The 27754-nt window shown below is 38.8% G+C and overlaps 1 protein-coding gene across 1 annotated transcript; it reads left to right on the forward strand.

Moving 5' to 3' along the window:
- Positions 1–5415: 5415 nt before the first annotated feature.
- YTHDF3 (YTH N6-methyladenosine RNA binding protein F3) lies at positions 5416–27754 on the forward strand. Its single transcript, XM_065053645.1, has 5 exons — positions 5416–5794; positions 7826–7850; positions 13185–13270; positions 14643–16235; positions 26782–27754. The coding sequence occupies exons 1-5, from the start codon at positions 5771–5773 to the stop codon at positions 26803–26805; spliced, it is 1752 nt and encodes a 583-aa protein (XP_064909717.1). The 5' UTR covers positions 5416–5770; the 3' UTR covers positions 26806–27754.

Genomic DNA, 27754 nt, shown 5'->3' on the forward strand with positions numbered 1-27754 from the left:
CTGTTATATAGTTTGCTAATGAACGGGGAAAAGTATGGTCTTAAAAGCACTATGATGTGGGAAGAAGTACCCTAGCTATATGAACAATGGCCACTGGTAGCCTCCTCTGGCAGTGTTTGGTTGTCACCCTGACCCCAAGCTGTAGTCAGGATGATGGCATTGCTGATCGTCAAAGGTGCAGTTACAATTAGTATTGTACACCAAAAGGGAGATTGCTCTGTGTGATTAGGAGCAAAGGCACCAAGAGACGCTCATTTTATACAAAATATGAGTGAAATTTAGATTTAAAAGACAGACCAATGGTTAGAGAGGGTTTCAGGGAGGGAATGTAAGAAATAAAGGGAATTTTTTTTAAGACTGTCTTTCATAAGAACGACTCATGAAAGAAGATCCGCAAGCAACTAATCATTGTTGTGGACCCAGCCTATACGTGACTATATGCTCCCTTAAGTCAAATAGTTAGCACAAACTGTTATCAAACACATTAATACTGTATGTTAATAAATATCTGGAAAAGAGCTTGCCATTGTGGAAAGCTCCTGTCTTACCTCATGCTACCAGATAGTGGAGCCCACCAAAAACACCACACTGGATGACAAGGAAATTAAAATCAAAGTATCTAGGAAGTGAAATCATCATTGTTCAAATACCCGAATCTCTTTTTTTAAGACATCATACACTAACTTAGCTGCTTAATTCTGTCATTATGTTAGCTATTAGCCGTTACATTCTATTTAATTTTCCATCAGTTATAATTTTGTTCTAAGATTATTGACAGTCCTTTTCAAACTCTTTCGTAAGTGCAAGCCTTTATTTCCTCATTCCCAAGAAGTGTAGCAACAACATTAACATACTGTAGAACTTTATCACTCTTTTATGGTCAGTGTATTTTCCACAATGTCTGTTGCATATTTTGAAACTCTCTGCACCATAGATGTTAAAGTACTATTCAGAACTATTCAAACCTTGGGAAATAATGCTTGCTGGAATCTGCATCGTGCCCTGGCCTTCAGCATAGGATTGAATTTCACACAGAGTGCAGAGAATGTAGTTATTTAATTACCACTGACTAAATTAGATATGATAAAGTCTTCATATACACCTATTTTTAATAGCTCAGAACTATTAAATAGTTGAACTCTGTTTTTCACTCATTTGCTGTGTCACGAGGACTTTCACCAACGCTGTGATCCTTCATGCTAGATGGAGTTGCGCAGCCCTGTCTCTTGACTTTGGAGCCAAGGACCTAAGGTGCAGCGCCAAGGTGCAGGTGGAGGTGTGCTAATAACTGGGACAATCTGGAAGGCAAGTCCCTCAGCAGTGACCTATATCTGAGCTTTGCCTTTGTCTCATGAACCATCCAGACTCTCTCAATCCCAGATAATCATATCAATGTCAGTTGGTGAGGATATGTGGAGGCCACCAACATTAGATCATAATCCACTGATTTCTTTTCTTTTGAGACAGTAGAAACATAAGAACAATAGTATAACATATTTTCCATTTATTTAACAAGTATTTTCATAATCTTTTTGAGTAGTTGGGCTACACTGACAAGCACAAGCACCATGCTATTTACAGTTTGTCTGTTGTCTGGTATTAGTTTGCATAAGTCTCGGGGCCACTTTCGATCTGTAGCCAAGAACTGGCCAAGCACCTGTTTTACAGTCCAGTGACAGCCTCTGAGACGTATGAGAAAATAATGGTTATTTGAACTTGGTCTTTTTTACATTATGCTGGCTAAGAAAAGAATCCTCACTACATTTTCTGAGCACTTAAGAACTTGAGTCTTAAATCTCAACAATTTTCAAATAAATTACTCTAAAGTTTTCCTAATTTTAAAAATACATCTATTCTTCTGGTTTTGTCCAGTGAAGCTGAGGGGGAAAAACGTATCTCAGAAGGATAAACACAGTCATCCTTCTGCCCTCTAAGTTTGCCATTAAGTTGACAAAACCACTATGCTGAAAGCAGTAATGGAAAAATCCAAAAGGTTTTGTTGAATGGAACAGGGAAGACTTTGATAAGGACCTGCTGATTTCATAGTTAAACAAAGGGAATTGTCCTCCTCCTGAGCTCTGTTGTAATCTAGAGCTACATTTCTAGAAGGGCCCCAAGATGTTTTCAGGGTCATGAGCACACATCTGTCCGGTGTGGCCTGTCCCACGAGGAACTGGAGTGCTGAAGAGAGTGTTACTGTTGGTTGGCACTCCCTGCCAATCAAGTTCAGTTGAAGAACTGCTGGCATAGTGGCTTAGACGCAGCTCTGTCTGCACCAACTCTGCAAGTCATGCACACGGATGAGGCAAATCTTCAATATGATAATCTGATGGCAAAGGGTGGTGGAATCAAACTATCTTAGTTCATATCACAAACAACTTTCCTGAACGTAATTGTTAGATGATGGAAAATCAGAAGGGAAAAAAAAGAGGCCTAACAGCATTTTGAAAAATCAACTGTATATTTTTCCAAAGTCTCTAGAGACACATCAGGCGGTAACTTGAACTATAATATTACAGACCTAATTGCCACAGAGCATTCCACCTAGTCCTCAGGGGCTTGCATTATTCTCCATCAAAAAGGTTCATTTGAGCCACAGACTTTGTAGAGCTTGCAATGCAGACTGGAATACTGCTGAACTTGCACTCTCTGTAAGGATAATTTTCACTCTCCCACATTCCTAATGGTATAGATAAGGAGGAATAACACAATCACTTCCTAGCACAGACACCAACATTATCAAAAACTAAAAATATTTGCAGCACACTGGATTATTGTCACACAAATCACAGCAAGCATTACAAACTCAGTTAAAAATTCTTACTGCTTTTATTTATTCCACTATTACATTGCATATTCAACTGAATAGATACTATTAAGTCACTAGGGGCCAGCACTTTCTCAAAGGCAATACAGTACTTCTTTAAAAGGAGCAATGTTTTAAATTCCAAATGTTCAAAACCGTTAGCCTCACAAAATTAATAGCACTGGGTCAAGACCAATGAGATCCTAAACAAATAGTAAATTTGAGTTCTCCTTTCCTGATGACCATTTCCAAAGTTCTTGGCCGCTTACTTTCAAGACTTCTTTGTCTAATCAGGAGGGGCAAAAAATTTTAAAACCTAGCACTTTAATGTCATTTTATGCTTCCAAAGATAGGGGGTTAAAAAATACAGTTCCTAGGTCTCAGGACAAAAACCTGAAAACAGGCAAGATGCTATGAACCAGGTGGTTTAAAGCCTGTTATTTCATTTGCCTAGATTCCCTAGACTTGTGTGATAGATTCTTATTGAGTGTTCCTCATGTCAAATTTAGGTCTCCAAGATCAAAACTGGAATTTTCAATGGCATATTCAACATATAACTTTGTGGCACTTACCCATGGCTAGTAGTCCCTGTGATCTAAGAAATGCTGAGATTTGAATTCTCTCCTCAGTGGGAAGAGGAGAGATTTCTCATGGCAGTATCCTCCTCACTACACCACAAAGTATTCTGGAGTTGAAGCTATTTCACTATGGTTAAGTAAGGATAGAAGATGCCAGGAAAACAAACCAACCAACCAACCAACCCACCCCTCAACAACCCAAAGGTAGAATCGAACTTTAGCTTTTTGGTAAGGAGATTATCTAACATGGACATTCTTTCCACCCAAGTTGCCTGGGCCCTGACTCTTACTTTTCCTCTGTGTAATCAGTCTTCATTTTTTGTATGTAAACTTGAAACAACTTCACCAAGAAGTGAGAATCCCCTCATGTCATAGCTGCCTACAGGGAAAAAAAATGAAAGAAGTATGATCTGAAAGACCGAACCTAAGAGTCCCATCTGCCTTGTAAGTGGGCTGTTACAGAAGCTGGGAACAGTTTTGCTTTGATGGTGTTTTAAAGGAGTCCCATCCAAAGTTAAGTCTGCAGATGTAATAGTAAATTAGTTCATCCAGATGTCATAAGATGAACTTTATCTTTGCCAGCTGCAGTTTAAATCCATGATATTTTGTCCTGTTTGAAAGAGTGCAGACAGAAGCGATCACTTTCTTTCGTGCATAAAAATATTTGATGGCTTTTTTCATATCAGCCCTCATTCTTCTTTTAGTCTATCTAAAGCCATTTCTTTAAATCTTTTCTTTTAGAGCCTGTTTTCCAGACCCTTCATCATCCTTGATGCTCCCTCTGGGCTCTAGCACACATTTCTTGATAGGTTATTGTTAAAATTACAGACAGCACTACAACAGAACAAATGAGCACCCTGCAAGTCTTTCTTACACCAATTTTGGGTAACTTCCAGTATAACGGTCACTTCTTGGTAACAATGAGAAATTATTATCCACTGTAGCCTGACTCTTTCAGCCAGAACTGCTACTTAACCAATTATTTCTCAGGATCACTTGGTGCAATTGCTAGGAAAAAAAAAAAAAAAAAAAAAAAAGACACTAGACACTCTTTGTGAAGAAAAACACTTGCACATGGAATGATGGAATGCAGACTGAAACTCTTTGAGGTGTGCGCCTTCCCATTGCCCTGACAGGCATGTTTAAACGACAGATGGCATTGAATCTAAGACATTCTCAAAACTCTACATAGCATATTAACTAACACACTGACTCTGGATTCAAGTTTACAAATGCTTAGTTCTCCTCCGAGGCACTGATGGAGTGGTCTTTGCTTTTATTGACGGCTGCTACAGGAAGCCTCTACGCAGTTGCTGAACTTGTGTTCACACCGATTTCAGGCTTGAACACCTAATTAACGATGGAGCTGAAAGCAGCTACATACACAAAAATGCATTTGGCAAACCGTTAATCCTTCTTCCACCAAACCTGTATCAAAGCACAGATTCCCAACTGCAGGCTGGCGCCAGAGCGAAGCGGACGCGGGCTACACGATAAACGTTACCAGCAGGTAACGCCGCTATCCCGGCTCCCGCCCCGGGCAGCGCCGTGCGGCAACGCTGGCTCCCCCGAAGCCGCCACGGACCGCCCCGAGCGGGAACGACGCGGAGAAAGCAGCAGGGCCACATTCGCCCGTGGCAACACCCAGCGAGGAGGCGGCGGGAGGCCTACCCGGGCCAGGCCCACACGCACCACAGGCGGTAACGGCAGCCAGGCGAAAAGCCGCTCCCGCCGTTACCGCTCACGTAGCTGCCGCCAGCTGCCCCTCGCGCATGCACACCGCACCCCAGCTCCCCAGCACAGGCGCAGCAGAGCTCAGGCAATCAGGGTTACTGCTCGCCCCCCTCGCGCATTCCTTAGCCCTCCCCAGGAGCATGCGCACTCCATGCCTGACGGAGAAGGAGAGAGAAACCGACTCCTTCCGCCCGCGCCCCGCTGCGCGCATGCGCGCTCCCGCCGGGCGCAGCAGGCCCCACCCCCGCGCCATCGGAGTCGCTGGCGGCGGGCGCGCGCGGGCGGTTTTCCTCCCCACGTGACATGGAGGCGGGGACGGGAAGGGAAAGGTCAGTGGCGACGCCGGCGGAGGGGGAGCGGAAGGTCAGGGCGCCGCGGAGCGGAAGTGGGAGCCGGAGCCCGTCCGCCATTGTGGGGAAGCGGAGCCCAGAGCAGGGGGGGAAGTGGCGCTGCGTCCGGCCGGCCGGCTCCTTCCAGCGGGAACCCGATCGGCGGCGGCAGCGAGCCCAGGCGGCGGCGGCGGCGGCGACGACAATCAGGCGGCGGGGAGGAGGCGGCGAACGGCGCGGCGGGCGGGCGAGCGGCCCCGGCGTGCGGATTCACTCGAGGCCCAGGCGGAGCGGAGCGAGGGGATCGCGGCTCCCCGTGAAGAATGTCAGCCACCAGCGTCGACCAGGTACCAGCTGCGGAGCGGGGAAGCGGCCGTCCGGTCCCTGCCCTTTCCTTTTCCCCGGCCCGTCACTAGCCCCGGCGGGGGGGCGGCGGCCACCTGCACCTTCCCTCGCCGCCGGGGCGGCGCGGTTCGCGGCCTCCTCCTTCCCTCCCTCTCTCCCGCCTTCCGTCCCCGCCGCCATGGGGAGCGGCGATCAATCGGAGCCGGCGGCGCCTGGGATGGCGGGCCCCTTTCCCGGCCCCGGCAGCCCCTATTTATAACCGCTGATCCGCGCCAGAGCCGCTCCGCCTCCCCGCCCGCAGGGCCCGCCGGCGCTCAGCCCCGCGCCTCCCGGCCCGCCGCCCTGCCGCCTGGGCCCCGCCGCCCGGCCCGGCTCCTTTGTGTGTTCCCTCCCCGGCCGACCCACTCCGGCCTGCCGCTCCCTTTCTCCGCTCCCGGAGCGCCTTGGGGCCCGGCTCCCCGCGGCGCCCATCTCTGGCTCTTCTCCCTGGCGCTCCCCTGGCTTCTCGTAACCGCATCCTTTCTCTTCGTGCCCTTCTGTCTACTCACCCACTTACTCTCCCTTCGGGCCTCTGGTTTTTGCTCTTCCTCCACAGCCGCTCCTTCTCCTGGCTGTTCTCGTCTGTCCTAAGTGCTGTTCTTCACTTTTTTAGTTGGCTCTTCACAGAGCTTAGGGTCGTTATTTTTTTATCTTTGTTAGGCCCCTGCTGCCTTTTCACTCTGGTTGGAAGCTATTCTGTCTTGATCTCTGCTTCCTCTGTGGGCCTCTGTCACTCCCCAAAAGTTTTGGCCCTGCGGTCTTCTGCCCACTTGTATTTTCTCTCAGTGTCTTTAATTATTTGTTTTTTTCTGTCTCTCCTTTTTATGCAATTATTTCTAGCTTGGTGATCTCTTAACTTTGCATTGCTCTGTTTTCCACGAAGACTGCTTCTTCCAACTTTTTAAGTTCTGTGTCTGTTGTTGGTCTTTGCATGCCATTGTGTCTGGACTAGATCCATCCCAGAAGAGGAGTTGGGATTTTTAAGGTTACAGAGATTTTTCTTTGGTTTTGGGAGAGGGAGGTGACCAACCAGTGCAGCTTTAGATTAAGCAGTGTTAAACAGTCTTATGATAACTCAGATGCAGATGCACATAAAAGATGGAGGTGGTTGCTCCATGAACTCTCAAACCTCTGAATACTGAGTTTTTCAGGACTAAAAGTTGTTAGAGTGATGGATCCTGGAGACCCACTCATGATTAGTTGTACATATGTGAGAAGATGAATTAGATTTTCATGGACTAGCATTTGTTTTTCTAACCTATTTTATTTTGCTGTAGAGGAATTAAGGATACTGTAACTTGTACTGTAGCAGTGATTCTTAGTGCATGACAGATTAACGGTGTTTTGTAATGACTAATCCTAAAAAAAAAAAAAAAATCCTCCTTAAGGTATTATTTCCTTGTGTGAAAGCTTCATACAGACTGTATCATTTTCTCACTGTTAATTGCCTAGGAAAGGAATCCACAACTACTAGTTGAGCTTACAACATCACTGTATATTCCTTTGTATATCTAAAAAGCAAGGCATTGTATGTTATTCTCTGATAAGTACCTAAAAGATGACAGATGATAATGAAGTTCTAGTAGTGGCAGTATTCTTAGGCTACTAACTGTCTTTGTTCTTTTACTCTTTGCTTTGTTTATTGCTTGTATTTTGGGGGGGGTAGGGAGGGAAAGGGCAATTGAAGTTAATTTGTTGTTCAGGTTTACAACACCATTTAAGCTTCATATGCTGTAAAAGACTAGACTATTTCAATGCTTTTTTGTGAAATTTTTCAATTTTTAAATTATTTTGATCAAGGTTTTATAATATTTTATATGATAGTATTCTATATAGTATCATAATATTTTATAATAACATATTTTTATAGTATTTGAAACTGATTTTTAAGTTGAAAAGAGCAGAATTGGCATAGAAATTGAATTATCCTGAAGTAAACATTAGAGGATTCTAACTGAACTTGTTTTGCTTTTTTTCCACTTTCCTATATACAGAGACCTAAAGGACAGGGAAACAAAGGTAAGTTGATTCTTGAATTTCTGTATAAATCTCTAATATTGCTGTTTATTGAGGTTAATATATCTTCAGACAAATGTGGGAAGAGAATGTAGTCATAGGATGTCTTTTATTTTAGAGCAAGACAACAGGAAATTGTGTGCCAAAATGTTACTTCCCAGGATTTTTACTGTGGCACAGTGGTATATGGGTTTAAAATGTTTTATTTCGCAAATGAAAATTAATATCAGAAGTTGGACAATAACATAGCTATTTCTTTTTAGCTGACTTTGTAATACGCTCGTTTAATATCTTTAACAGTACACCTTGGGCCTTTCTGTGCAGTGCATAGAATCAGTGTGCTAGAATCATCAGGAAGAATCTTTTGAACAGCTTCCTTTGCTTGCAAGACAACCACCATGTGACTAGTTACTCATATCTGTGAACAGAATGTATCACCTTCCTTATTCTCAGAAATTTTGTGGGCTTTTTTTCATTTTTATGTCAGCATAGAGTATTTTCTTAATGCTTGTAGGCCTTCTGCTTTTCTATTTTTTTTTTCATATTTCTGTCAGCATCTTAGTTTTTAAATACCATACTCAGTGGGGTTTCTTCTCTCCCACAGAAACAAGGAACTACCTACCTAATATTCTCTCTAAAATTCTTGGCAAGTCTGCCGTAAACAATATCTCAGATTATATCTTGCAATTTAGTTCTGGTCTGGAATTTGTTATCTTTGCTATAAAAGCTAATATTCTATTTGGGAGTTCTTTTTGTCTAATAATTCATGCCCACTTAATTCTTAGATGTACGGCAAGCTAAGCTATAGAATAGCATGTACACAGCTGCTACCTTCTTGTGTTAATATGCTTATTATTTCTTTATGCAGATAAGAAACTTTTTTTTTGAGCTCATGTACTCTTTGCTCCCCACTGTTCATTATGTGAACTAATCTAATTGTTTTCTTTGAACTGTCATTTAATGTTATCTGCAGCGTACTTATTCTATTATTCTGTCAATGGGCAGATTATCTGCTTCCTATTACGTATATCACTTACAAGGTAGCACATAATTCCTGAATCTTGCTGAATTTGGCCTATTAATTTCTCTGCATTCAGAGAAAAGTGAACTTGTGTTTACCTTCCTAGACCTTCTCAGTTTGGTCGTTCTCTAATACTCTTCTCTCACATTCTAACTGTTCCACCTTCCCCCCCACCCCGCCCCCAACAAAATGGAACTTCTGTTTCTTTGTCTTTGAAGTAGTTTGTGTTTATACTTTCCATGTTGCCCTTAAATTAGAAGTTTGATCGATTTTAGCAAGTAGTTTGTGGCTTCACATTCTATGAATTACCATATCTCAATTTTAGTGAGGTTATTCAGATGCATCTATTAGAGAAGCATACAAGTAGTTTCTAAAGTATACTCCATATATATGAATTGGAGTGGAAGTACTAAGTATTTCTATTTGGGTATTATATTGCAGCATGTTTAATAGTGAAAATGCAGGAGTCAGCTTTAACTTATAGCACTCAAAAATATGCTAACATAAATAATTTGTAAATGCTGCAGAATGTTTGAATCAAAACACATGTCTAAGTTTGCTGTGTAAGGAAGAGATTTTTTGCATTTCTGATCTTGGATTTTTATGGAGTCCATCCTTTTAAATGATGGATACTTACAATTTGTTCTCTTACTGAGAATATAACCAAAATGAAAACTATAGTGAAACAAAGCAATAATCTCCTGCATTCTGTTAAATCATTTGGTATAACGTCTATTTAAGGGAACTAAATGATGATTTAGCATTAGATTAAGGGGCTGGGAGATTGAAGATTGTGGCACAGTAGTTGGCTTTGGGTTAGAGACTTTTTCAGGAGGATAAATTAAGTCAGTATCAGCAATCCTTACTTGACCATCTGTTAGCAGACTGTAATTCTTTTCAGGTGTCATGGTGGGTCCTAGCTTAAAGGACCTTGAAGGGAAGATATGATACTGAGTTCACAGACTAACCTGAAGTTGGTTCTGTGCATAAGAATCATAATGTTAAAGAGGATGGCAAAAAGATTACTGTCTACATGTCTTGTAGAGCAAATGAGAGAATGTGAATGAGCAGTATAAGGGGTGAATGCATTAAAATAGAGTATTTTTCCATATTGAAACAAAATATATTAGAACTGTAAATTATATTGGGATGTAGCAGATTTGTATTGTCTAGTAAAATGTTTTTGAGGCTTTATTCTATTTGATTATAAATTGGTGCACTGTGCTGTTTCCCTTGACCAGAATTTGTGGGATTGAAGTTCTAGTGTGTAGAACAGTACTATTGATCTGTTGTGTTGCATATTTGTGTTGGTATTTTGGAGATTTGAATGACTAAATTGTCCTGTCTTTAAAGTTTTCTTATCCTAATTGTCAACTACTATACAGTTGGCACAAAACATAGGAACTGATATAAATCAAACTATGTCTTACAGTGGTGTGGAAAAACTGTCATTCCCAAAACTCCCTCTTTTTTTTTTTCCACCCTGTTCTTTTGTTTGTTGTGCCAATGTATCACACCTGTGATAGAAAAGTGCTGACTTGTGTTTACACACACACACATATATATATAAATATGAAATTTTGGAATTTGTAGTAGGCGTAAATGTAAGCATTAGGTTTAAAACAAGAATGAAACATTTGTGTTTCTTGTAGTATTTATTCATGTTAATTAAGGTGCAACAGCTTCTTGTAATGAAAATTTTATTCTTGTGTCTTTAGCCACAATTTGTGCATTTTGCAAGTGGTTATTCAGAGGATAGGAGCAGTTAAAACAACGTAAGCTTTAAATTCCTTAATTTGATGAGTTGTTTCTTGCCAGTGTCTAATTACATTTTAAGTTTTCACAGTGTTTGCGGAAGTATGCAGTATTTTCAGGATTGGATTGATACAGATATTTTTAGTAACTGTAGATTAGTTTCAATTAGTATTCTTCATCACTGCCATGTTCAGTTGGAACACTTAATGTGAGATTTTTTGGGAATGAGGCATGCATCTTAATCTGTTTGCTCATTAAATGTGTGTGGGCTAGGTTCTCCATTATTAACACATTATGTAAAGTTAGAATGAAAAACCAAAGAAACACACTTCTACTGATTCTCTTTCAAGGGGAATGTTTATATTTACTAGGAAAGTTGTTGGTGTAGAACTATTCTGTGTTGCTGACTTAAGAGCTCAGTACAGAATAAATAAGAAAATACATTTACAAGATTATTCTGTGTTCGTTGTAATGGCAGACCAAAAATAATTCTGTCTTAAGTGACCTTTAGATACCTCTGAAACAATAAACACAGCAGATGCATGTTAGAAATTAGCTGTCAGTATGAAAAGCTGAATTTTGATAGCCGCATGTCAAGACTAGAATGCTGTTTATTCCTTTATTTGTGGTTGCATGCTTTTAAGAAACTTCTATGCCTCCATCTATGTTTTTAATTATAACAGAATTGTATTTGAGAATTGTGCTCTCCACAGTATTTGGTTGAGTCTAAGCAATGGACATGACATTGACAAAAGATTTTGAAGCTCATCCCATGTGTGACTGGGCCAGATATAAAGAGGAATATAGTGTTCCAGCTCATTAATGTGTTACCATTGTGTGTAAATTCAGGATGATTAATGACCTTAACTGAAACTCTATATGGGGCAAAAAAAATCGCAACACCTAATGTTAATTTTAATTTGGTATTTAATTTGGAAATACTATTCTGTCAAGTTCTAAAACCCATTGTGCTCACCTAGGCTGGTCATATTTGGCTGTAGCTAGTATACAAATGCACTGTGCCAATTTGTAATAAGTGAAATGTCAAGTGTTCTGACTTTTAAGTCTCCAGGAAGATAATCAAAACATGAGTTAGTTTCTTCCTTCCAAGGTATTTGCTTTGAAAAAACTGTTGTTTTATGTTATGAACTTTCATCTCCTTTTATTGCTCTCTGAAATGAATCTTTTTTTTTCCCAGAATTTTGGTTGTGCTTTGTGATTATATCTATTACTTCGTCATTCTTTTCAGCTGAAACTGAAGACAGTTTGTTTTAGAGGTGTTAAAGTCAAATGTGAAAAAAAATTGAAATGACTTGGTCCAGGCGCTACTTGGTTTGCAATGTGAATTTTGGGTGGCAAAAAAACCCTGGAATGAAACAGTCAAAATCCCACTCTTAAACACTACCTCCAACAAAGCTAAAGGTTTAGTTACATGGTTGTATATACTTTTCCGAAGCTTTTGCTAAAAGAGGGAAACCATGGAGTCAGTTCTTAACTCAGTGTCTCCAGCTGTCAGAAAATATGATGTTTTGTTGTAACTTCTGCAGTCATGGTTTCTCAGTGCACCTTACTGCTAATCACTGTAAAACTATGTGGTTGTGTTTGCTGTGTGGTTTGTATTTTTTTTGTTTTCTTCATTGAACGCATTTGATAAATAACAAAAGTGTGTTTGGAAAAGCAGTAATACATTTTTGTGAAGAAGTCTTCACCTTCAAGTTGTGTAGTTGCAAATTGTTGGTTTAAGTTCCTGTTCTGCTTTGTACTACTGTGGGAAACAATGGAACTTGGTAGAAGTTTGTGCAATTTGACTTTGTTTAAATAGTAGCCTGGGGGAGAGTAGAGAGACATTTCAAGTAATTTGGGCAGCTGGAAAATCCCAGGTAGGTGTAATACCTTAGATGAAATGAAAGGTAATAGGAGGCCAAGAAGAGCAGGTAGGAAGAGATTCCAGAATATAGTGGCATATTTGTTGGGAAAGGATTGTAGTTACCCTTGGGGACTTTAGCTCTTGTTTCTGTCTTGCTTTGTATGCTCTAATGTTCAGAGATGCTGCTAGTGCAGTACAGTATAATATTTATGTAGGAAATACGGAATTAAATAGGCGAATAGTGGTGCTCTTCATGGTTGTCTTGGGGGGTAACTGGCTTTCCTCCTCGCAGGATAAAGCTGTATGTTGCAGCTTTCCCTCAACCTTTTGAATATCTCTCATCCGGTTGGTCTGCACATTTGCACTTGGTCTGGTATTTCTGGAAACGCTCGATTTACTGCCTGTGCAAATAAGATGTGCTTTCCTCTGTCTGTGGAGCTGAGGAAAGAATAGTCAGGAGTAGTCTGCTCTGGTTGCCATCTTTCCAGAAATCTCCTGAGATCTGATCGGGATCATCAATAGGATGAGCTATTTTCTTTAAATTTAACGAAGTGGTGTTTAACAATAATGTGTTCAGTCTCAACAAAGTACAGGTAGAAGTATTTCAATGTGCAGATGATTAAGAAATGTTACCTAAATTAAAAATGCAACATATATCCTTTAGAGAGTATACCTAATACAGATTTACTTTTAGTTTCAGTACAAAACGGTTCGATTCATCAAAAGGATGCAGTAAATGATGATGATTTTGAGCCATATCTAAGTAGTCAGACAAATCAGGTAAGTGCACACTGTTTACTATCTTGAAGTTAATTTTGGAGTTCAACTGACTTCCAGACTTAATTAATTTTTGGATGATTTTTTTTTTAGCATTACTTATTTGCCTGAATATCTGCTGAAATATGATTTTATATCTTATCATGTCTTATACAATATTTTAAACAGGTAAAGTCTTAATTCTGGAAAAGACTCAGTTAAAAAGCATGTTCTCATACCTCCTGCTCTTGTGCTTCTGCTCTGACTTCAGAAAGATGCAGTTACAAGAAGCTTGAGGACCAAAACAAAAACCCCCAAACAAAACACCACACCTTAAATTTACAGTATCTATTGGATGCAGTTCAAAACAACAGTTTATTTGGCTCTGAGAAAATATTAACTGCTTGGACATAGTTTCCTTTGAAGTTGGTAGAAGGAGCTCTCAGTTGATGGCATGATAGATTGAAGCTTAATATTACTACGACTTGATATAACTTATGGAAGGAAGCTAATGACTTTCAGAGCTGTGAATTGTCTCTGTAATCAAATGCTAGTATTAATTTAGTTAAGTTTGTAAGTTGTAGTGGTCTTGAGAGAGGGAGAAAGTACAAATTATTGAAAGGCTTAGGGAGTTTTGCTTACCTTCTCATCTTTTTTCAAATAGTACAGTAAGGAGCCATCAGCTAGAGGATGATAATGTGTGGTTTTTCATCAAAACATTATTAGAAATCATGTGGGGGTAGTCTTTCAAATGCCTTGGAGCTTTATCTTAAGTAGTAGTAAATTCTGTGATTACCCAGGACTCTTGGGAGTGGAATTTGAATTTAGCTAGCAAACTTTGTTTTACTGGACCACACATTGTACTTAATGCCTGTTCCCAGTACTGTGGAAATGTTAGTTTGATTTGTGTTCCACCTGAAACAAACAGGCATCCTTTTCACTATAGTATTCTGGCAGGTGTCTCCAGTTAGAAGTGAGAAACTTGACAAAAAAAGTAAGAATACCAAAACTTTAAATCATAGTGGCAGCTATTTTTCTGTATTTATGAAGTTAGTTGTTATGACTTATATTTTTTTTTTAAATAGCTTGTTATTTTCTTGATACTGTTGACATGGAGGTATTTTAAGCCTAGCTCAGTAACTGAAAAGAAAGATAATATATTACAAAAAAAATGAGCTCTTCAGTGTTTTGAAAAGGTCTATTGAGAAAAAATGCCCATATCTAGCAGATACCTTGTTTACCTTTTATGTTGAAAGGAGTGGTGGAAGTTACAAATGCATTCATATAATACTTAATGTTTTAGACTGTATAATGTGGGGTTTTGCTTGTTTGTTTTTTTTTTTTTTCTTCCTGAGCATAATTGCCTGCATTGCTGATTTGTTTTATTTTCTTGCAGAGTAACAGCTATCCACCAATGTCAGACCCATATATGCCTAGTTATTATGCTCCATCCATTGGATTTCCATACTCTTTAGGTGAAGCAGCGTGGTCAACTGCAGGCGACCCTCCAATGCCATACTTGACAACTTATGGACAGATGAGTAATGGTGAACACCATTACATACCTGATGGTGTATTTAGTCAACCTGGGGCATTAGGAAATACCCCTCCATTTCTTGGGCAGCATGGATTTAATTTTTTTCCTGGGAATGCAGACTTCTCTACATGGGGGACAAGTGGATCTCAGGGACAATCAACGCAAAGCTCTGCTTACAGCAGCAGCTATGGTTATCCACCTAGTTCTCTTGGGAGGGCCATAGCAGATGGACAGGCTGGATTTGGCAGTGATACTCTGAGCAAGGTGCCTGGGATTAGCAGCATTGAGCAAGGCATGACTGGACTGAAAATTGGTGGAGATATGACGGCTGCTGTGACAAAAACCGTAGGTTCAGCTCTGAGCAGTACAGGTATGACAAGCATTGCAGCAAACAGCGTGCCCCCAGTTAGCAGTTCAGCACCTAAACCAACCTCCTGGGCTGCCATTGCAAGGAAGCCTGCTAAACCTCAGCCGAAACTCAAGCCTAAAGGTAATGTGGGCATTGGGGGTCCCGCTGTACCACCACCACCTATAAAACACAACATGAATATTGGAACTTGGGATGACAAAGGGTCAGTGGTAAAAGCACCCCCGGCCCAAACAGTACTGCCTCCTCAGACTATAATCCAGCAGCCTCAGCCATTAATTCAACCACCACCACTGGTGCAAAGCCAACTGCCTCAACAGCAGCCTCAGCCACAGCAACCACAACAGCAACAAGGACCTCAGCAGCAGGCCCAGCCTCACCAGTTACAGCAGCAGCAGCTGCAAAACCGCTGGGTAGCTCCTCGCAATCGGGGTGTGGGCTTCAGCCAGAACAATGGAGCTGCTAGTGAGAACTTTGGTTTAGGTGTTGTATCTGTCAGCTCCTCACCTTCTGGTGTGGAAGTGCACCCAGTGCTGGAGAAACTAAAGGCCATAAACAACTACAATCCCAAAGACTTCGATTGGAATCTGAAGAACGGACGTGTGTTTATAATCAAAAGTTATTCAGAGGACGATATTCATCGCTCCATTAAGTACTCTATCTGGTGTAGTACTGAACATGGTAATAAGCGCTTGGATGCTGCGTACCGTTCCCTGAATGGAAAAGGCCCACTCTATTTACTCTTCAGTGTGAATGGCAGTGGACACTTTTGTGGAGTGGCCGAGATGAAGTCTGTTGTGGACTACAATGCTTATGCTGGTGTCTGGTCTCAGGATAAGTGGAAGGGGAAGTTTGATGTCAAATGGATCTTTGTCAAAGACGTTCCCAATAACCAACTGCGGCATATTCGCTTGGAAAACAATGACAACAAACCGGTTACCAATTCGAGGGACACTCAAGAGGTACCCCTAGAAAAAGCCAAGCAAGTGCTTAAAATAATTGCTACTTTCAAGCATACCACCTCAATCTTTGATGACTTTGCACATTATGAGAAGCGTCAAGAGGAGGAGGAAGCCATGCGTAGGGTAAGAAATCGATGTCATTGAAGTAGCTCTCCTGTTTTTTCTGGTTTTGGAATATTTGTTTTTCATACGACTGAGATTTCTGTGTGCGAGTGAGTCAGAAAGTGGTGCTTTTTACCTAAGGTGTCTGTACTTGATGTAACTGGCTCTGGATGAAAAGGTTTAAGTTCTTGTAAATTGTTTTGTTAACACAGGCATGTGTTTAACCACAGTACTAACACAGGCCTGCTTAAGCAGAGTTCTGACATGTTTTACCCTTTGGAGTAAACAAAAACTGAATTGAGTGTATTACCTGTAACTGAAGTGTTCTGGTTTAGACTTTTATGGTTCTGGATGTCACAAAAAGGACTCGAAATTACAGGAGAAGCTTGCTTTATTTACCATAACATTTCAGTTCAAAATCTGCTTTAACATGTTAACAGCACGATTCAATTTGTTTTTTGTACAGTTGTGAAACACAGAAGTGATACAGTGATGACTTGTACAGTGTCAGAATCATTTTTTTAGACATTTCTCATAGTGCAATTCCTAAAAAAAAAACCAAGTAATGTGTAGTTAATTTCTGAAAAGTTTAGCTATGATAAATCTGGAGAGAAACCTTTAGTTTTGGAGGTGTTTCAGAAAACCAGACAAAAGAAAAAGACATTTAATTTAAATTCTTTTAGAGTACTTGTTTGCTTTTATTTCGTGTGTATTCTCCCTACTAAAACACTTGTGTTTGCTATTTACCACAATATTTACTTCCAGTATATTTTTCCTTCCAGGCTTGCTAGTAACTGTAAATACATGATTTGTCTCATGGTTAGACACGTTTCGGCAACTATTGTGCCAGTTAGATGATGTACTGATTCAGAAATAGGAGTTTGCATCAGTGCAGTTTGGTGGTAGTGCTCCCCATTCATCCTGTCGCATCACCTACTGCATAAAAAAAACCCACAAAAGTCTAGAGTTTATGCTAATTAGGGGCCTGTGGGATGTGAAGTCCTGAATTTGTTCACTTTTTGAAGGTGCCACAATTCTGGCTGCATAAGAATTTCACTGCTTCATGGCCTCCTTCTCCTAGGTTTCTAGTACTGCGATGGTTCCACCCCTTTTGTACATTCCTAATCCTTCTACACATATTACATCTCCTATAGACCAGTGTCGTGCATACCCAAAATCAGTTTTGTAGTTTTATAGCACAGTTCTGCAATGAATTGACATGTTGGAAGTGTTTGCATTGTTTGGAGGCAAGATGCATATCTCAGTTGGGCGTGTAGTGCCTTTTGAATTTATTTTTTTTTAAAGAGAATACTGAATGTGCCCTAAATCAGTACTGTTACTTCTGTGACATCTAGATGATGGGAGGACAGACCACATTCTTAACTAATATTCAGTGTAAGAGGAAAACCGCCCTTTTCAGGCTTTAGTACAACTTCACTGTGATTTTGGTAGTATTTCAGAAGGACTATGATTGTCCTGTTTTTCTGCAGCCCTAATGTTTAATTATTTTCTTAGTTTTTCATGTTATAAGACACTTCACAAATAAATTGTTTGCTTAAAAAATATCTAGTTTTGTGAAAAAATTATCAAAGGAGTTTAATTCAGACATGCCCTAGCAACTCAGGAAGATAGTGTGTTTTAATTGTGGTTTTGTTCCCACTATAATAGATGAAAGCCATGAAATGGAGATGGGGAACACAGATTTTTGGTGGTTGTTCTATGTATGCTAAACTTAAAATTCAAAGTGCTAAATTCAGCATTTAGTAGGTCTCAAACTAGATGACCATGATTATGTATATTTGTGTAATAAAGTCACGTTACTGTTTCCTTTAATGTCTTCAGGGAAGCACAGTATCCGTATGACTCAAGTACTAAACTCTACCTTTCTCTGTTAATGGTTACCTTTCCCAATGCTATTAGGAGAAAACATACTTACATATTAGGCATTGATTCCTCTGCATCATACAAAAAATGACTAGAGAGCTGCATATCTAGTTGTGAGGTTTTCTCTTTGTAAATGGATCTGAGATATGCCTTAAGCAAACAAATACCTACTTAAAATGTAGGAAGTCCAAATTAAACTAATGACAGCTCCTGAGAGATCATCTTTACTATTCTTTTATCGAGTGTTGATTTTAAGCCTCTAGGTTTCATCTTTTATCCCACAGTATACAAATAAGCTGTTTATGAATTGTAAACATACAACACTTTTATGATTAAATAACAGTTTGGGAATGCAACAATTAGTATTATAAACTCCGGTTTCTGGTTAATTGAGTAATCCTTTATTTCCTAGTGCTAAGTAGGCTTTTATGGAACTGTCTTTAAATTAGTGCATGTTCTGCTACCCGTAGCACTGTGTAAATTCAGTTCATGCCTGTTTGCTGTGGCAATCACATTGTTTCCAGTGTTTCTGTCATGAAAAATGTGTTCATTGCTGTTAATAAAATATTAAATGCATCAAGCAGTAGTAGTCATGTACATGTTCCTTAAAGTTCAATAAATGTTTTGTTGTTGCATAGGTGGTAACAAACTTTCAAACAGCCAGTGATCTAAACATAGTAAACAGCATATGATTTACAGATTTAATTTACTTTGTAACTGTTCATCATTCCAGCTAACTTATTTTAAAGTAATTGGTTGTAAGAGTTTAATCTTAACAACTCAGGGGGACTAATAATTAACTTCCAATATGACCTAGCAGTATATTTTATTAAAATATGTCAGTACACTTAATAAAAGCGGAATGAATGGTCTGTGATTAACATGAAACTTCAGTCGTTTTACCATTTGGTAAAGGTTACTTGCAAATGATTACGAATACTCTTTAAGCGTAGATATTATAACACTAGTGTCTACCACTGTTTGATATGACCCCATTTTGGGTAAGGTAGCTACAGTTGGGGTTGGAAACAAATTTGTGCAGTAATTGCACTTTTACAGTGCAGGTTCCAGTGTTCTATTCTAAGTGTACAAGTGCTGTGATCTTTCACCAAAGGAGCAAAAAAATCAACAATGCTTTCATGAGTTCTGTCACTAGTAGATTGAAATAATCTGAAATTGCATTAGTCCTTAGTATGAGCTACTACTTTGTGGTGTAAATGTGCATATTTGTTTGCAGATTATTTAAAATTGTGTTTGCCTTTCAACAGAAAGCAGTAGCACAAGTATCTAAAAAAATGGAATGAAAATCTTAAAATATGCCGTTTAAGAGCATGTAATTACATTAGGAAAATAAAGGCTATTGAAAGGAAAAAATCTGTATTAGTAGATATTTACTGAGAACCATTTACATACAAGGATCAAAACGAGATGTTGTTTTGATTAAATATGCAGTTATTGGTAGATTACAACTTCCTCACCCTCAGGCCATGGCTTGTTAACCTGCAATTACTTGTTGTCCTAGGACTTCTTTTGATGCTTTTTAGTGCAGAATTCTACTTTTGTGGCACAGAATGGAAAAAAAAAATGTTCCACATAATGGTAGAATGCTCTAGGTGGTTTTCTTAGTGAGATAGTTCAGAAGAATAATTAAATTTTATCCATGGGAGAAGATAGATCAACACAAATATATACTGAATTCTTCTAGTTTGCATTTGGAATTTTTACTGTTCAGGAAGCCTTTAAATGGCAGGTAAATAAGAATTTAAAATGTTGGCTTTCTCCTGTTGTACTACAGATCTTGTAATAGGAGTGCTGCTATAGCTAAAACTTTCTGACTCAAAAAGAATAATTTTTCCCTTTTTCTGGTACTACTGTAATTTCTGTTTCTCTGATAATTGGGTTACAATCAGACTTCAGTGTTAAGCAGTGTGACTGCTTTCCACTCCAGGACATTACTGACTTTATGCCTGATTTGATATTTCTTGAAAATATCTGAAAGGAAGTAGGGAAGTGAGAAAACATCCACTAAGAGAAAACCGAAGACACTTCCTCCTCCCCTTACCTGCCAACCATCAGCTATTAGGTTATAATGTCAAAATCAGACAAAGATACATCCAGAGTCCTGGTACAAGTCAAGAAAAACACGTGGTTGACCAACATTTTTAATGCAGTGAAATGATAGTTGTACCAGACAGCTTCTTAAAGTTTGCCTATTCACATCTAAAAGAGGTTCAAAACAGTAAATGAAACAGGTTATGTTTTATTTTTTGAGGAACTTGAGCATTTCCTGTATGCTTTTGGTGTTGTTTCAAGGGCCATGATTTTGCAGTTTCCTTGAACTTGATGTGTTTATCCACAGTTTCCTTTTCATAAATGTAAATGATATTCCAGGTCTCATGTCTGCTTTAAGAAAATAAACCCAATATGGTCAGAAAGTAGAAACAGCAGGTAGAGTTTTTGCTCCCTTGGTAATCGTGAGATGAATATGTACCCCTGGTCTTGGGAGAAGATGATTATTTGGAGCTGGAATAATTTTAAATATACTGATTCAGAATTTTCAGCCCATGATGCTGTGTTATTTATCATGTCTTCATTTGCTTTTGCATCTCTAGCCTTTTGGAAACACTTAAACGACGTGCAAGTTCTCTTCTTATTGACACATGGATTTCAAATGTGCCTATTTTCTGTGTTGTTGGTAGAGTTAATTGTTTCTGTTCACAAGTAGTGGTTAGAATTTATTATGGGATGAGGACAGCATGGAGAGGTCTGGCTGTTAAAATATGGTATTGTATAGAGTGGCTATGCAAGCGGTGAGAAGTGGTGCCTTTCTCCTGTGAAGGGAAAAGGTGGTGCAACAGGGAAAGTGCAAAATTGGACTGCATAATGTAAGAAATGGGATGTAATTAAACTTGCAGGTGATCTTAGTTTATAGTGACACTTGCATGGATCTTGTAAGGTTTTTTCTTTTTGATTTGAAATTCCTACCTGAAAAACAAAGCCTACAGAGTCCTATTTACAGCATGGGTTAAATTCTCTGACTCTGGGACTTGAAAGACCAGTTTCTCCTGTAAAATAGAGACCCCTATTGGAAAAGGCTAGGAATATCAACCATAGGGTTTACCTTAATGCTCAAGAGATCAGGCATTTTTGGACTCTGATTCTTCAGTGCACTTAGATATGAAGGAGATATGAAGGTAGCTGTCTAAGAGAAGACTTCAATCTTGAATTGAGCTGGATCTGTGACAGCTCCAGCTTTTCTAAATGTTATGTCTTAGAATTACTTCTTGACTTTAAAAAACACAATTTTAAATCTTATAGAGCAAAAGCAGAACCTTGAGTATACAGGTATAGGTATTAAAATTCCTGCTACATCTGCTACAACATTGTCTGAAAGATTCTTCTCTAGTATATTTTGTAGGCTGTACAGTGGATGTCATTTCCCTTCCAAGGTTACTATGGATTCCTTAGTAGGGCAATTAAATATTGTCTTGCTGTTGTTGTTCATGGGCATTTGAGAAAGATTAAAAACAGTGTCAGTCATCTTTCTGCTCCTTTTGCTGGGACAGTGATCATCACTCAATGTGGTTTCCATAGGTGCACCTAGAAGCTATCTGTCAGTCTTCAAAACCCAACCTTATACTGTGAGCATTGTTAACAAATAGTAACAAGGACTTAGATGCTTGATTTTTTTTTTTTTTTTTTTTTTTTAAACTTGCTGAAATGTCTGCCTTGTACCTAATTGAAAACGGATATTTCAGTGTTTAACAATGTACAGGACTGAAAGGAAGCACTTGCTACCTGTAGTTAGAATTGAGTAATCCATCACTGAAAGTATCCACCTGGGAAAACAAGACTGGAGGGGCTTTTCTGGCTCATGAAACTCAAGCTTGGTTTTTGCAGAGCCTTTCCTTGTTGTTTGTTATCATCTGCTATTTTTAAAGTAGTTAGGTTTCTTTCCCTTCCTCTGTCCTCTGAATGTTTGTACCCTATTATTTAGTGTGCTGTGGAATTTCAGATGTGGATTAAGTTCTTATTGCCGTTATCATTACCACAATAAAATAATATGGTCTGTCCATGTTCCACTAACGATGCATCTGTCTGCTCTAATTTAAATTTAATTACCAGTTTACAGTAATTTGTTCACATTTCTACTATTGCTAAGTATGTTTAAGAGGCTGAAATAATTGAAATACCCTCAAAACTAATAGGAAGAATAAATAAATTAGGAGTCTGGGTTTTGTAGCTTTTCAGAATTTCTTAATATTCATATGCTTGAAAGCTTCATTTCCTGTCTGGAGTTGAAATGATCTGCAGCAGCAGGGTCTTTGAGTATAAATTCATAAGGCTTACCGGAAGATGGAACTGTTCTTGAGTTCTAAAACCTCATTTGACTTCCTGTGTTTACTTTTTTAATTTGTGCCTTGTAGAGTTCGTATTGGGATAGGGAATAGAAGAAAATGGTGGTTGGGGGGGGTGGCATCTCTACAGGAAAAATTTCTATGTCCACGTAAGGCTTCTAGAGATCCTTCCTTCCCACCTTCCCAGTGTTTCCAGAAGTGCTTCTCAGAAAAATGTATTTAAATATTTTTATCTGGTTTTGAGGTGCTCTCTGTTTTCAGTAGGTTTACCTTCTCTAGTTTCGAATTCAAGAGTGAGAAGTTTTTATTTTACATAATCTTAGAGTTTCAGTAGTGTAGTTGATAGTAACAGCCAATGAACTCCTTGTCATAAATGGAGTAAACTATTTCTAGCATATTTCAGTTTTCTCAGTAATCTGTTTTTCATTGTGGTTCTCAAGCACTGAGGTCAGTGTTTGTGCTGTCATAGCTGTAATGGTACACCGGGGTGCAATAAACTGCAGAGTATGGCTGATGCTATTAGTAAATGAGATTTCGTGAACTTTGCTGTGGCTCCTTCTCAGCAGCTCTCCAGCTGTCTGTTCTGCCCCTGCCAGGTGTTTCTGCCCACACAGCGGAGTTGGCAGCAGAGATGTGTGCCTGTGCCTTGCTTTGCAGAATGCAGTCTGACATGTTAGCTTACTTTGCAGATGAGCAGAGTTTTTAAACTGAAGATTAAACTGCAGTTTGCAGTGAAGCAACTGTGATGTGCTACACGTTGCCTTCTGAAGCTGGGGTGAGGATACTACCTCTTGGGAGAGGGGCAAAGCAGACAGCTTCAGGCATAAACATTTCAACTACTGCATTAAAATGCAAGAGTTTGGCAAAATTCTAGGGGTTTTTTTTTGCAAGTAGAGCTGATTGTGCTGGAGGCGAGTGTGTGTGGGAACTATCTGCAATTTGCCTGTGCAACTTTACAATCCTGGGTAGCTTTCAAAACTGACACCTTGAAATGCTTGCACTTGCAACTGCTATTAAAACAAAACAAACAAATCAAAACAAAAAACAAACAAAAAAACCCACAACCCCCCACCCAAAAAAAAAAAAAAAAGCCCTTTCATGTCTACCTTCCTTCACCTTGAGCTTCATTTTGTGGGATCTGAGAAGAAAATAGAGCTGAGGTCTGCAGTAGCTTCTTGTTGTTAGGCTATCATTTACATTTTTGCTGCTTGAAATGAGGTTTTTTCATTTCCCTTGTTTTAGAGAAAAGATTCCAGAAGTCAATGTTGTGTGCATCTCAGTAGTTTCTTTCAAATTGGATCAGGAAATGTTTTTGTTGCGTTGAATTTTGAAATCTGATTAGCATAGAGATTTTGTTAAATCTGAGGATAAATTACATTGCAGCTACTTTTCAGCACAGGATCATTCGGTTAATGTGCTGAATTCAGAGAACTGAAGTTTGGAAATCAGTCAGCCTCACCGTTCAGAACAAGTTGTACTGTTAATTCCGTAACTTTGCATGTTTTGGAGGCCCCAGTGTTTTTAGGTTCACCTTCACTCGGTTTTTGTCAGTTTGTATAAAATGTTACCTGCATGGTCTGGCAGGTACTTTTAACCAGCTGATGCATTCCCACGTAGTCCTAATTCAAATGGTACCTAATTTCCACGACCTGCTCTTAAGCTCCCCCTAGAGCTGGGGGATGTCACCTCAGCAAGTTCTGAAGTGAAGCTCACCTCTGGCAGGGAACTTGACTGTAGAAGCTGTTTATCTGAGAGCATTGCAAGAGCTGTGGAAAAGGCTTTGCTCATCTGAATATAAGAAATAAGAGATTTTTTTTTTTAATGAAAGGGAAATGTAGTGGAATCCAGTCAGTTACACTGTAAACTTCCTCTGCTCTGGTGCAGGAAACCTGCTGGGGGTAAAATCTTCTGCTACTTTGTCTGTAATAACTTTTTAATACAAAACCAATCAAACAAAAGCTGTCCAATGTAAAACTAGGAAATAAAAAAAAAGGCAACTGCAAAACAGAGGAGGAAAGCTTTTTGAGATGGGTAAAGGCAGTGGTAGTGAGTGTGATCTGACTTAAAAGGAAGGGTTTAATTTACTTTTGAGTGTAATAGCACTACCTGTGTTTTGAATAAATCGGGATTTTTCTTTGTCCCTTTTGCTTTATAGGGTATCAGATGTCACTGATATCAATATCTAAAGAAAATACTGTGCACTTGCAAAATTTCAAGTTTGTATGTCTGCTTTAAGTATTTGAATATAGGTGTAGTGATATGTAACTTTGAGACTATAGGAAAGGTGCACTGGTGTAGTTTTAAAGCCTTTTTCTCTGTAGAATTCAAAATGCACATGAAATTTGTAACACTTTCATTGTTCAATCCGCTGGAAGAAGGTGGTCAGGATATCATTACCTTTCTACTTTGAGTTTTCATGAACTTAAATGCATTTTGAGTTCAGGAACTACACAAAGCACAAGGTTGATTGCTGTGCAGCAGTTTGCAATGCAGAGAGAGGCTGTCTGGACAGCTTGGCTCAGTGGTTACAGATGGAATACCTGCTAATGGGAAGGAACTGATGATTTTATTTGTATGTAGGTGGTATTTAAAATTGTGAACATATTGATATTTCGTTATTTAACATCACTTTGTGCAGTTCTTTCAGTTGAGTTCTGCTAATAGTAAAGGAATAATCTGAGATGCGCACAAGCAGGCTATTTTTGAATGCCTTACATGCATAGTGAGGCATGAGGCCAGGGATCATCTCTTGGCAGCCTGGGTGTGCTCTGTTAACATATCAGTTTGAATTAATGACTGTTACTATCAATCTCAAATTTTAAACCCAGTATCTTACTATGCAAATATTAGTTATGTTTCTTTGAATTAGGAAAAAAAGATTTCTAGCAGAATATTGCAATTATCACTCTTGTGTTAAATAGACTGAAGTTCTGTCATAGAGAATGACCAGTCTTAGGTAAAGAGCTGCTGGGACTGTGAGCAAGAATTCTGTGTGAGATTTACTTTAGTGTTTGTCTTATAGCAACTCAGCTGCTTTGGAGAGGATTACACCAGCAGCTGTACTCTAATATAAATTTTATGTAACCTCTTCTTTCATTATAGTGTCTTTTTGGCAGAATTTATTTGGGTCCATATGCCAATTAGGACTTTTCCTAAATAGTTTCTAGCATAATAAAGTTTCAGAGCTATATCAGAGTGGTGTTGAAATAATGGTTTAAATGACTCCTGGTTTATTTTGGTTTTCCCTATTATGTTTATGTTCCACTTATAACATACTGGAAATGAACCTACCCATCTTCTGTGAAGGTATTTTAAAACATTTATATAATGTGCTCAGTTGTACATATTCAAAAATGGAATGCTATTGGAAGATAAATTCTTAGTTCCTTAGAGTCAAACTACAGTGTCTTTTCACAGTCTAGAAGGTATATAATGAAGGTAATGAGATAGAGCTCATTATCTGTTTTCATTTTTTTCCTAGAGGTAGTCATAATGCCTAAGTGTATGTTTATCTTTGACAAATTAGAGAAAATGCAGGATGTTAAAGCACTGAAAATGTTATTTACTCTGTTAGACTTGTAATACAGAAGAAGGATTTGTTAGTTGCTGATAGAGAGACAGTGCAGTTAGTATTTTAGCCCTTAACCATGCCAAGTTGTTCATCAGTGTTTGTATTACACAGATGACATCACACACTTTGTACCTTTACACCAAATGCAACATGTCGTGTTTTTTTTAATTATTTTTCTTGCCATTTGAGCCATGTGTTTGTATGTATGGAAGAGGTGGTACTGGGCTAGCTTGTTCCTTTACCTTTTGATCTTAAGCACATTGAAACATTTTATTATAGTAGGCTTTGAATGATATACCTGGGAATATGGTCTTCACTTTTTTGGGGATATAATAGGTGGAGAGTAGATTATTTAAATATTAATGTGGGACATTTTTGACAAATTAAGCAAAAGATTTAGGGTGCCTCTCTTTTGCCTTGTTTGTAGGTCACTTGGTCTCCTTTTTCAGCTCACTTTTTACAATACATTTTTTTGGAAGTGATTGAAAAGCAACATTGTAAAACCTTTTATTTTTGATAGCTGTTTTTGGAACATGTTTGCCTTTAAGTTCTATGTATACTTCTGTGTTTCTTTTAAAGAAGTTGACTCGAGTTAGGTATTTCATATTCCTGAAAAAAGTGAAATATTTTCCTTGAAAACTTGTCGCCTGATTTAGAGAAAATCCAAGCAATACAACCGCTCTGATCATAGGAAAGCAGATAATGTTGAACTGTGTTAATATATTATTTTCCTTTTTTTTTCTTTTTTTTTCAGGAGAGAAATAGAAACAAACAATAACTATACGGAGATGTCCAGCTAGAATTACAACACTAATGATGTAGACTCTGGAAATGCCTAATATGTCTAAGAAGACGTTATTAAAGCTTTTTTCTGCTTAAGGTGACATCTTTGAACACTTTAACACAAAATTGACTCTTCTTGTAATGGTTCTCATCAGTGCATCTGCCCTTATACTCTCTCACCAAACACACTTGAGAACTGTACCTTCGTCAAGCACTTTCTGTCCTGAAGCTTTTACCAGTATCTGCTGTCTTTTGTATTTATGCATCCTAGCTATAAGGCACAGGAGACTGAACGAATGCAAGGATTCATTAACTCTTTGAATTTGTTAAATACTAACATTTAACCATTAGAAGTGGTTCAATGATGTGAGATTCACATTGCTTCAACTTAATTTTTTCTTTGTTGTAGTTTTTTTAATTGTCAGTTTTTAGCTATTCAACAGATTAAAAGCAAATCATGCCATATTTAGTCCTGGAGTAAAACTCAAGTCTAAATGTTCATGTGAAAATTATTGTAGTAATCTTTTAATATGGCAAAGCAACTTTAAGCTGCAGTTTAGCCAAATGAAACATAACATAAAATTATATTAGAATGACATTTCCCTTGTTTCAAACTGTTTGGTGTAAGAGAATATTAATATGCAGCTTGGTGGGCACCACCAGTTAATGCACATTTCTTTATTTTTTTTCTGTAACATGTATACTGAAAAAGTGCATTTGTCTGAGGAACTGTTTGTTTGCTACCACTCAATGAATCTCAGTTTTGAGTAAATGTACCTCAGTCTAAATCAGACTTTTTATGACCTTTATAACTACATTTAAAATAATCTTTAATTCCTATTTCTGGGTGTTTGCAAGCCTGACAGATTGCTATCATGAAAGTGAAAATTTACTCCTCTAGGTGAATCACTAGCTAAATAAACATAATTCTTGTTTAGCAAGCA

Source organism: Columba livia, chromosome 2, assembly GCF_036013475.1.
Source record: "Columba livia isolate bColLiv1 breed racing homer chromosome 2, bColLiv1.pat.W.v2, whole genome shotgun sequence".
NCBI lineage: Eukaryota > Metazoa > Chordata > Aves > Columbiformes > Columbidae > Columba > Columba livia.

Coding starts and splice junctions, on each gene's coding strand:
- YTHDF3 (XM_065053645.1), top strand. CDS start 5,771: ATGTCAGCCACCAGCGTCGACCAG. Junction 5,795..7,825: donor CAGCCACCAGCGTCGACCAG/GTACCAGCTGCG, acceptor TCCTATATACAG/AGACCTAAAGGACAGGGAAA. Junction 13,271..14,642: donor TAAGTAGTCAGACAAATCAG/GTAAGTGCACAC, acceptor ATTTTCTTGCAG/AGTAACAGCTATCCACCAAT.